This window comes from Argiope bruennichi, chromosome 7 (assembly GCF_947563725.1).
Source record: "Argiope bruennichi chromosome 7, qqArgBrue1.1, whole genome shotgun sequence".
NCBI lineage: Eukaryota > Metazoa > Arthropoda > Arachnida > Araneae > Araneidae > Argiope > Argiope bruennichi.
The window spans coordinates 27,291,997-27,304,271 of NC_079157.1; the positions used below are offsets into that span (position 1 = coordinate 27,291,997).

General features: G+C 30.0%; 1 protein-coding gene across 2 annotated transcripts in view; it reads left to right on the plus strand.

Moving 5' to 3' along the window:
• The window catches only part of LOC129975025 (MAM and LDL-receptor class A domain-containing protein 1-like), a 170,514-nt gene that overhangs the window by 54,822 nt on the left and 103,417 nt on the right, over positions 1-12,275 (plus strand). For both annotated transcript variants that reach the window (XM_056087888.1, XM_056087889.1), the window contains exons 25-33: positions 1,275-1,356; positions 1,464-1,604; positions 1,729-1,991; positions 4,069-4,159; positions 5,670-5,750; positions 6,723-6,851; positions 9,683-9,960; positions 10,263-10,347; positions 11,866-12,099. In XM_056087888.1, coding sequence (XP_055943863.1) covers positions 1,275-1,356; positions 1,464-1,604; positions 1,729-1,991; positions 4,069-4,159; positions 5,670-5,750; positions 6,723-6,851; positions 9,683-9,960; positions 10,263-10,347; positions 11,866-12,099 — 1,384 coding nt within the window. The remainder of the gene's footprint in view (positions 1-1,274; positions 1,357-1,463; positions 1,605-1,728; positions 1,992-4,068; positions 4,160-5,669; positions 5,751-6,722; positions 6,852-9,682; positions 9,961-10,262; positions 10,348-11,865; positions 12,100-12,275) is intronic.

The window sequence follows — 12,275 nt, forward strand, 5'->3', positions numbered from 1 at the left end:
TGTAGTTTCATTTCATTATAGCACTTTTTCTACACTCGGGATTTTTTGATTTTGGTTTGACCTCCAGAGTTTTTGATAAAAGGGATTTTCTTCTTTATTTTATATTATCAAAAGCATGATTTAGCGGTATGCATAGTTTTCAGCTTTTTAGCCTTTTATATGTTCGGAGATTTTTTTTATCAGCTTTACTCGAGTATACTTTTATCGAATATCGATACTTTTATCGAATTTCATGCCTTATATTTTCAAGAAATTTCGTCAAAGGACAAAGAAATTGAAAGAAAAATTGGACGAAGAAGTCATAAAATTTGAAATTAGTGTTATTAGCATCGCATCATTATAAAAAATATAAGAAATAAAGCAAATATATTTAACAGATATATTAACTCACATTAATATTCAAATTTTGTACTTCCAATTTCTCCTATACGTAGTATAGAGAAAGTATAGTAATCGTCAAAAAATTAAAACTCCAGATTTTGACGAATCTACACGTTTTAGTTCTCTAACGTTAACGTTTTAACTCTACGTTAAAACACACTTTTGGAGAATGTCTATCAGTCTATCGCTGTGACAAAGATAACTCAAAATCGCTTTGACGGTGAAAATTTGATATGCGATTTTTACACCAAATTTGAAGATTTCTATCAAATTTTGAGTAAATTCTGTTCAAAGAAAGTCCATCTGTCCATCTGTTCGAATAAAGTTAACACGATAATTACTAAATGAAAAGAGCTAGATAGATAAAATTTCGTACACAGATTTAACATCTGTAGTGTAGACTCCTGTCAAGTTTTGATCCAAATCCATGAAACGTTGACCATCTGTCTGTCTGTACTTTCTGAAACATGTAAACGCGATAATTCGAAAACGCAATAACTTAAATATATCAAATTTGGTAAGGGATTTTGTGAGTACAAGTGTAATTCTGTGTCAATTGGTTTGTTTCAATCAGTTGGGAAAAACAAGCTTAAACCCCAAATTCAATATTCTGCTACTATTAAACGCAAGTCAATCGCCAAATCGATTAATCGCCAAATAACTCGCGAAGTTTCGCTCAATAGATCTGGTAAAATTGTTAAATTCACGCCAAAGGTTAATGTTTCTTGACTATTGTACACCAATGCCATGCAAAACGTTCTCTGAAATAATACTTTTATTAGAGAGTATGAGAGAAAGTTTTGGGAAGACCAATATTGCTGATTTGTGATATTTTTAAATGCTTAATTACTATAAAATATTTAAATACTAAAATCATATTTTTTTATATATAGTTGAAATTCGTCGGCAAATTGAAAACAGGAGTTATAGCATTAGATGACATTACAGCTTTTGGAGGATCTTGTCCTCCCTCAAGTAAGTAATATTTTAATATTTAAATAATATTTTTTTGAATAATTCGTATCATTTATTAAATTTTTCAAATAATTAGACTTACGCTTGTAATTTAATTTATTTGACAGAAATGTGTACTTTCGATGACGACGATAATATGTGTGGATATACTCAAGATTCAAATAATGCTGTAAATTGGGATGTAAAGAGCGGAGAAGACAATGACACATTATATCGAATGCCGGATCATACGACTCAATCCATTGAAGGTAATCATCTTCAGCTTCTAGTACACGAAGAATTAGAATTATTATTGCTGAATTTACTTTAAAAATTATTCAATTACTTATATATTCATTCAAATATTCAAATATTTTGTTGATGTTATTGCAGGAAGCTATTTGTACATCGGTTTTAACGAAACTCCAGTGGGATCGTCCCAAAGTGCTAGAATTTACAGTCCAAAACAATCTCTTACTGTCGGAAGTTGCGTCACATTCTACTACCACATCTATAATGTCAGTACATTATCTCTGAACACTTACTTGTCTACAGACAATGGACTTTCAGATCCTCAGTGGAGTGTTACTATTAGTCAAGGTCTTCTGTGGCATGGAGCTCGCTTTACTGTGATATCCAAGTCACTCTCTTGGCAGGTAAGATTTAAAAAAAATTATACTTTTGGCATGAATTTAAAATCATCAATAAATATACAAATCGGTACACTGATCATAAAATTCTTAATTTTGTTTTATATGATATATCATCTGTACAATTACTTTCCTCCATTATTTCCCGTACATTCATTGAGAGATTCGCATATTTTAATAAAGTTATATATTTCTGAAGAATTCTTTGCGGAAAACAAAGAGTAATAGACGGCTTTTAGAGTCAGTTTGGAGCATAATGTAGATGAATTAGAAATTCTGATTAGGTCGAGTATGTTTGCCTATGATTCTATATAACTTGAATTTCAGCACACACACAAAGTTGCGAAGGCTTGACAATTTAATGAGTGAATTTAATTTGTTGTTAATAAGATCACAGAAAATCCCTACATTTCCTTTTCAAGAACTTCCAAGAACATTCTTCGCGGAGAATAAACAGGTCGGCGTTTGATTCCATAAAGCCTGATACTCCGCATACTCAAGAAGTTGTCCAAACTTGTCATTTACTTGATCAGGTCCAAATTGTTGCATTTGGCATCATAGAAAACCTCTATACTTACTTTCCAAGAAATTCCAAAGTGAGAGAGGTATATATTTCAACATGGCTATTATGTTACTGAAACATTCTCTGCGGAGAACAAGCATTAAGAGACGGTTCTTAAGTCACTTTGTAGGTATTGGAGCATAATCTATGTAGGATTGAAATCATGACATGGTGGAGAGTAGAAAACGTTTGATTCCATATAATTTGAAATTCTGCGCACACAAAAATTTGCCCATACTTGGCATATTATTGAGTAAATCATAGTTTTTGTTAATACCATCACAGAAAAACCCTAAATTTACTTTTGAAGAACTTTCAAGGTGAGAGAGGTATATATTTCAACATGGCTATTATGTTACTGAAACATTCTCTGCGGAGAACAAACATTAAGAGACGGTTCTTAAAGTCACTTTGTAGGTATTGGAGCATAATCTATGTAGGATTGAAATCATGACATGGTGGAGAGTAGAAAACGTTTGATTCCATATAATTTGAAATTCTGCGCACACAAAAATTTGCCCATACTTGGCATATTATTGAGTAAATCATAGTTGTTGTTAATACCATCACAGAAAAGCCCTAAATTTACTTTTGAAGAACTTTCAAGGTGAGAGAGGTATATATTTCAACATGGCTATTATGTTACTGAAACATTCTTGGCGGAAAACAAACCTTTAAGAAACGGTTCTTTAAATCACTTTGTAAGATATCGGAGCATAATCTAGACAGAGTCGAAATCCCGAGATCATCAAGCGTCGTACGCTTTTGATTCAATATAATTGAAAATTCTGCACATTCGAAAAATTGTTGAGACACGGCAGGATAGATTAGGAATCTTTATTTGACACATCCATGTTGTGGTTAATAAAAAATAATTTCAGAAAGAACAGGAGCAGATATATAGCCAATTTGAATGAATTCTTAACAGAACAGTAAATAAATCAGAACAACAGAATATGGCAGACAAAAATATGATCATAATTTGTTAATAATAATGATAACCTATCTGAAATAAAATATTGTAGTGGTATTGTGCCACTGTAAATATGTCTTCCAAGTGCCTACAGAATGTAATAGCAAAACGAATACTCTAAATCTTCATTTAATGCTTTACTATCATTTCGGTTGGTCATAATTTATTTCAGTAATACGTTTCCTAGTTATTTAACCATGATTTAAAACGATCTAGTTTATTCTAAAATATCTTTCTGTAGTTTCACACTGAAATATCATTCTCAGTAAAAGTAACAGCTGTTTTAAGGAATTAATTTGTTGCAAGAATCGTATTCAGCAAGTGTTACCGAAAGATATATATTGCTTAGAATATTTAAGTATTTAAATTTATATAGAAATTCACGAAGAATTTCTTTGCACTATTCAATTCATTAAATTTTTTAAATATGCGAAGGAAAATTATTTTTGAAAAGCACAGTAATATAACATTTTAATAAAATGTCTCCAAATTTTTTGATTCTTCTTTCATTCACAAAATGAATTTAAATAATTTTTAATACTTGACAGGTTGTATTTGAAGTGAATGTTGGAAGTCGTGGTTACGGTCAAGTGGCTATTGATGACATTTTAATAAGTAACGGAGTTTGTCCAGATCAAGGTATGATTTTTTTTTTCCTAAAGCAGGATATAAAGTTTTTTTTTTTCCATGAAATAAAAATTAGGAAATTTTCTATAGTAATAGGGAATAAAATAAATAGTGATTAAAATAGCTTATTAAAGTGTATATTAATGAATAGTCCCTGCATTTTAATAATAATTTTTAGAATCTTTTTAATCACTTACAAAAATAATAGATATACTGAAAAATTCCTGTGAAAAGCAAATGGAAATATTAAATATTTATTAAAATCTCAAGAAATATTATGATTTTATTTTAAAAATAAAATTTAAAAGTACAATTGTTTTAGAATTTAACTTATTTATATCATTTAGTAATGGTAAATTAAAATTTATATCCATTGGCAGGATCTGAAATCATGCGATAAATATAATGTTCTTAGCGCTCAGCAATGTATCATTATATTTATGTTAAACTCAAAAAGGATTTATAATAAAATAATTAATTGAAAAAAATCATAAGTTTTGTTTGAAAATGCACCGCAAAAGAATTTAAAAAGAAAAATAATTTGATTTTTTTATATGCATACATAGAATGTTTATATAATCTTACTCTAATAATAGCTAATTTATGAACAGTTACAGACAAACGCATACTTCATGTTGTAACATGTATTTATTGACTCCAAAGAATAATAACAAAATATAATTATGCATGTCATTTAAAGTATTTTTCTTATTGAGTGTCTGTTTCAAATGGTTTGGAAATTAGCTATTGGACTAAGATTATAGTGTAATCCTATATATAATCACAACATTTTCAATTCATTATTAATTATTTGATACAATATTCATCTTAAATTGAATTTCGCGTAATCCAAAATTCCATGTAAGAATAATATTAAGATAAACTGAAAAAAAAAAGTTTTTTCTTGCCTTTTATATTGTTACGAAAATTTCCGGGGTTCGTTTGGATAGTGGGAGTTATATGGTGTGGAGAACACTCAATCAGCAGGCGGAAGTAGAAAATAAAACATCGACGTTTATTTACACGAAGACACACAGGACAGCACAAAGACGGCAACTATATACAGCATAAAAGACGATTATCTTCAGCCGAGACGTGCAGCAACAACAGCAGCATACAACAAGACTCTACTGCAGACAGTAGAGCACAGCTTAGTTCAGCACTAGCTTCACTCCGTCGCTACTCCGCTTAGCTCTGGAAGGCCAGTTCTTTACCGTCGATTCCGACTACTCTCTGGTTCACGACGATCCTGGCAGCTGCGGCTGCCCCTTTTATAGGTCTCAGGAGGCGCGGCTAGAAGCCTCTCAACCAATCAGGAACGTTCGAGGCGTAACTCAGTTCCTACTGGACGGATCGGGAAAATTCTTAATATTTCGTGTATAATCTATTTTGGCGACAAAGTCACCAAATTTGTTGCCAAGTCGCCCAATGGTCGCCAAGTTTGTCGCTAAGCTCTTAACAATATATTATGTTTTTAAAAGTCAATTAGCAGATATTCCAACAATTCTTTTTTCCTTTCTAGGATACTGTGACTTTGAAACAGAAGACTGCCTATGGGAAAACGTGCGTGCACCTTTCGATCCAAACACTAGACAATTCTACGGTAAGATTATAAATAATTAAAAATCGTCGCCATTCCTTATTTTCAAATTTCATTATAAAAGAATTGTTTGAAATTTAATTTCAAACATTTTTGTTCGTCATTGTAAAATTAAATTTCCAACCTAAGAACCTCCAACGGAACTGTTAAAAAGATTAGAACTGTTAAAAGATCAGGCATCTGATGATATACTTTATTCGAATCCACGAATGAAAGTCAAATGATAAATTTTTGAATTAGAAAATAATTTTGGTTTTATGTCAGAAATGATCTTAAGATTAGATTGAAGTAACGAGAAAAATATAGCAAAAACATAAAAAAAAGAAACAATTTGTTCTAAACAACGGATTAATTATTAAAGACATTTTCCAAACTGTAGCTACCTTTTCACCAATTGCATTCAGTTTCATAATTTGACCCTTGATCATTGAAAAAAATAAAGCAGATAACAGCATCTTCTGCAGCAAATGACGAAGAACATCTTTTTTTCTGATAAAGTCGATAACATTTCTGTGTTAGATAATCAATTTATGCAAAGAAAAGTATTACTTACCGACAGTTTTCTTAAACTTTAAAAAACCCATAAAACCATAAAAACATAGAAGAAAAGAAACAACTCATTTTATGAAGAAAGAAGATGAAAGAAAGCAAATCTTTAAACAAAATCTTGATTTAAAAGACACAAATTATTTGTTGATAGGATTTCAATATAAATTGATTAAAAACATTAGTTTATTTAGAGCTACGACAAAATCTTTAGGAAACATCACTAAATTTAGTATTTAACTTATGAAATTTAATTGCATGTTTAAATTCAAGCTTGATTTCAATAGTACACTATTTACATTTATGGCGATTAAAACCACATTTTCAACTAACTCAATTACATACAGCTCTAATTAGACACCACTTATAAATCTACTATAAAATAGCCTCATTTAATAAGATTAAAATAATTTTTATTTTCTGCTACAGCACCAAACGCTTTAGTACAACGCGCTGATGTAACCAACGACTTGCTGAAAGACGATATGGACTGGGTACGCCATATTGGAGAAGATTACTTTGGACCATCAAGAGATCATACACTTGGATCACCTCAAGGTATGCTTACAGATAAATCATATCAGATATAGATAAATCTATACCTCTAAAAAATATATTGGCACATCTATTTATAGATTATAAATTTTCCAAGTTTATAATCTATAAACTTGGTTATCTGTATAAATTATTATATTATTAAAATCTATCAATTGTAGTTTTTTTCTTATAACCATAGCTCATAGCTTATTATATATTCTGTTATGTCTAGATGGTTCAGTTGAAATGGCTTTTGTCACCAATGGCAATTTGACTTTACCCTAGAATGCATGACTTTTTTTTACCAAAACAATGTATATGTTTGAATAGATGCATATAATTTAGGAAAATTATTATAAAATTTTTAATTCTCCGTCATAAAATTAAAAAATTAAAATGTGCCGAGTGGATGCATTAGGAATTAAACCAGCGTTTCTCAACCTTCCAGTATTCGTGGCCCAGTTTTCAATCATGATTTTCACCGCGCCCCCCGCTTACAATAAAATGTATACAACAATAATGTATATTTAGTATTTTGGATTCTGTTTTTAAATTATTTTTAACTAACTGCCAAAACAAGAGTAAAAGCGAGCCAACGTTGGTGAGAAACCACATCTTGCATTTTGGATCAGCGGGCGGTGAACAGATGAAGCGAATGAAAGCGCAGAAAATTTAAATATTATATTTGAAATGAAAGCCAAACAGGGAGATAACGTTAAAAGAATATGAAAGTAGAAAAATTCGTAAATGAAAGTTAACCTAGACGGGGTGAGATAAATTAGAAACTGGGAATACATTTTTTCGAATAATAAAAGAAATGAAACAGAAGCATGACAAAACAAAAGTGAAAAAAATAGGAATGTTTGTGGAAGGGAATCCACACGACCGATGCCGTCTCGAGCATGTGCGGAGCAAATGTTTTCTCATAAGAAGAAGGAAAATATTCGATAACGCAAGTTTCAATTCTAGCCAATTTCATTCGAGTCGATCATTTTATCGCTATCGAATCTATCTGGAATTTGTATGTTATATTTGCTTTCGTGTTAATTGCAATTCACCATATAAAATATTCACAGCAGCAGACTTATGCAGACTCCTGTATAAATTTTTAAGAGGAAATAAACAAGCATTAGACAATAGTCAAGCATTAACAAGTACACAGACGAGCGTGGTTCCAAAAATAAAATCAAGGAAATATTCTCAAGAATGCTTAAATTTTGGGTTTACCAGTACTGAAGTAAACGAAGAAGAAAGGCCCCTGTGTATCATTTGCTTAAAAATGTTGGCTGCAGACAGCATGAAACCTAATAAACTTAAACGACATTCGGAAACGCTTCATAGTGAGTACGTCAACAAACCTAGAGAATTCTTCGAATTAAAATTAAAATCATATAACAAGCAAAAATAATTTTTTAAAGAAACTTTGTCTGTGAATAAAAAAGGCTTTAATTGTATCTTATAAAGTTCATATAAAATAGCGAGATGTAAAAAACCTCACACCATTGATGAAGAGCTTATTTTGCCAGAAGCAATTGAGATTGTAGAAACTATGTTTGGAGATAATTTTTCAAAGCAATTGCAGTCCATATCTCTTTCAAATGATACTGTGGCCCGTCGAATTGGCGATATATTGGCATATACACATATGTTGGATACGAGTGATAAAGTTAATGCATTTTGTAGAAAATTGGAATTGTAAAGCAGAAATTTAAAGCAAAAAACCTAAATGTGGATGATTGTACTAAAACTTATAAGACTGAAGAAGAACATGTAAAAGTTGTTTTTTTAACCATTAAAAATCATTGAGCCATGCTGGCAAAGAATTTTAAAAAGTATTTTCATGCTGACGACAAACTGACAGCGAGTGGATTAGGGATCCATTTCGTAAGATTCCCGAAGGACTTTGAATTGATGAGGAAGAAAAATTCATAGACTTCACGACAAGTGGCGAAACTAAAAGACAATTTAGTAATAAATCACTATTTGAATTTTGGGCAGGAGTAAGGATGATTTTTCTGCACTAAAAACAAATACATTTCACATTCTATTACCACTCAACATCCTACCTTTGTGAAACTGGATTTTCTGCTGTGGACAAAATATAGAAACAGAACTGAGAGTGGCTATTTCTAATACCAAGCCTTCCTTCGAAAAACTTTGCTCTGCAAGACAGGCCCAAGGAAGTCACTAATAATTATTATTTTTAATTTAGTATGTTTTGATTTAGTAAGTTGTTTTACTTCAATAAGTTATTAAATATGTCGAAATGTATTTTGTTTTCTATGTGTATGTATGCTTTCCTTTCAGTCAGTTAATCAAATTTTTTAAATAATATTTTCTCTTGGATATTCTCGCGCCCCCCAGGTTGAGAATCGCTGAATTAAACAATATTCCAATGGCACAAATCATATTATAACAATTCTGCAATAAAAATAAAAGTCTTTTTATCCAATGTATTTTTTTATAATGCAATAAATAAATACATATTTTGATAGTATTTTTTAGTATAGAATTATACGTACAGCAGCCATCTTGGTATTTTTCCATATTTGCAGTTTAAGTCTAATTCTAATATAGCTATAGCCATCAGTCTTTTCGACATATGTTTAGTAAAACGCATTTAAAAAAGAATTTCCAAACATTGCCCTTTGGATCAGTCACGTGAAGCTTATAAATGGAAATAAAGACGCGTTACCACATGGCTACACAATACACTATAGGTTTAAACTCTAAATAAACATGAATGATTCTGGAGAGTTTTTTTCCACTTCAAGTGTATGAGAAATTCTAAACATATGAAATTGCAATTATCTGCAATAGCAATAAAATATTTTTCTTCCACCTTTCCCAAGGTTTCTACTTACTTCTGGATCCAAGATCTTCTACCCAGGGACGAAAGGCTGTTTATGTATCTGAAAGACTGAGAACTTCTGGAGGTGTTTGCTTCAAATTCTGGTACGCTATTCCTAACTACAAAGTAAGCTCAAGCCTTACTTTGTACTCAAGCAGTGATTTCAAAACAGCAGACCAGGTGAGGATACTCAACGACAATACGAACGAAGTCTGGACTCAAGCTCTAGTGACTGTAGTACCTCCCATGACATCAGATTCGCCAGTTCTAGACTTTTGGGTAAGTATCGTCATTGTCATTGCAAATGAAGAATATTGTATTTGGTATTTTAAATTATTATTGTCTTTATGTGAATTAAGTTTGCTTTGATAAATACGTTATTTTCTCTTTCATGTTCCAATTTCATGTAAACATTAATGCACAAAAATACTTAGATCTAATAACTGAATCTGATAATAAAAATTCACAAATTTGTCAAATTGCAAAATTATTAAAAGAATATATCAATCAGGAATAGTTGCATCAATTTTTAAAATGTTGATTTTAAGAGAAATTATATATAAACGTTATTTTTCTCTTAGATATTCTTGGTTGGAATAACTGGAAATCATACGCTTGGACACATTTCTATCGATGACATATCTATTGGTGATAATGCTTGCGAAGGTAAGCATTTAAGATTATGGTTATTTATAAATATTTTGATTACTTTCAGCTTCCGATTTCCTTCGATGTGCAAATTTAAAATACTTTAAAAATACAAAAAAAAAATACTACCATTCTAATATTAATTCTTTAATAAAATCAAAAACAAAAAGAAAGTCGAGAAAAATAAAAACTAATAATTCTTTTTTTCAGAGTAATTTAATATTTTATTTCCCTAAAATAATAGGATTGTCAGCGTGTGAAAAGATTTTAAATTATTTAAGAACAAATGTTCATCGAGTAGACATGACACAAACCAGTATCAGAATGATATCGTCAATTACAGCATATATCCTCAATATTTTAGTATTCTAGTTTCATTAAGGATCTTTACTATTGATAAAATGGATAAAAGAAAAAATTCTAAATAAAGTATTTAAAATTTCTATATAATTGATATCAGAAGTAAACAATAGTTTCATTAGAAATCATTACTTAAGTCAATATAAAAAAGGTTTGAGATTTTTAAGACAACCTCCTAGTTTATATGTATACTTTTATATGAAATTGTCGTATACAACCCACGGAGAAAATTATTTTATTCATTAGGTATGTAACCAAATATCCTAGAGTGATATGATTAAAAAAATTAGAAATCTAAACAAAATTTAAATTTCCGTAAATAGATTACCATTAATGTTTTTTCATTTTATATTTTGATGTTTCTAGGCAAGCTATTAGTTCAATAACTATGCCACTTCGAAATTTAAAACATTGTCTTTAATATAAAACAAGTTTAATTGTCGAGTTAATTCTTGTCTGACATCCAAAATGGTAATAAAAAACTAATTTTTAATTACTAACACTATAGCGTGTACACAGATAAATGTACTATATAGAAGTAAGAGAAGTCTGAAAAAGTTTAGTGGATTAAACTTTCTGAAAGCCAAATTTAAAATAATAAACATTTTTAGATGATTAAACGTTATTTGAATTTTAAAGAACACTTCTTATTAATCAAAATTTTTGTAGAAATTTGGTTTTCAACATTTTAAAACGATTCTATTTCATAAGTTCAAATAATAAAAAGCATTAAACATTTTATTTATTTTAATTCCATCATAAATAAAGCACATAGCGATTCTAATATTTTATTTCAAATGAAATTGTAATTTGTTCGTCTTTAATTAGGATAAAGGTATTATTATATAAAATAAACTTTTATTTAATATATTCTTTTAACAATGTATCATATTTCAAAGATAATATATTAAAAGCTAATTTTACATGAAAACAAAATAGAAAATCTAAAATTTGTTAAAAATGATTGAACTAAAAAAACAACAACTGAAATATTCACTCGATAAAAATAAATTTTAATTTCAATATCGTCTGCTTTATTTCAATCAGACGATATTGAAACTAATATTTGAATTATTAAAACTGTTGCGAGCAGCATTTGCATTACTTAATAAGAATTGTTTGCAATTATTAAATGTTTATTATTTATCTAATCAATTACGTATTTTAATTTGGCAGCCAAAGGAGAATTTTTCGACTGCAAAAATGGAAGACACGTTCCACAATCCAGTGTTTGTGACTTCCGCAATGATTGTTTAAACGGTCAAGATGAAGCCAATTGCGCCACCTGTGATTTCGAAAGTGGTTCTTGTGGATGGACTTCTGACAATCCTTTTAAATACTACAAATGGGTTCGATCTAGAGCTGGAAGAGAAGGTTTGCAGTTTGATCACACCAAATTAGATGCTTCAGGTAAGTTTTAAAGAATAACCTTTGATTTATCTGGTATCTATGCAAAAACGTTTGTCAAGGTTTAGAGAAGGATTCACGCCAAGCACGCCAAAATCGTGCCAACCGATTAAATACTCTTCACTAGATTGTCAGGATTATCTCATTTGGCAAAGAAGGTGTAAAAAAAAACTTGTTCG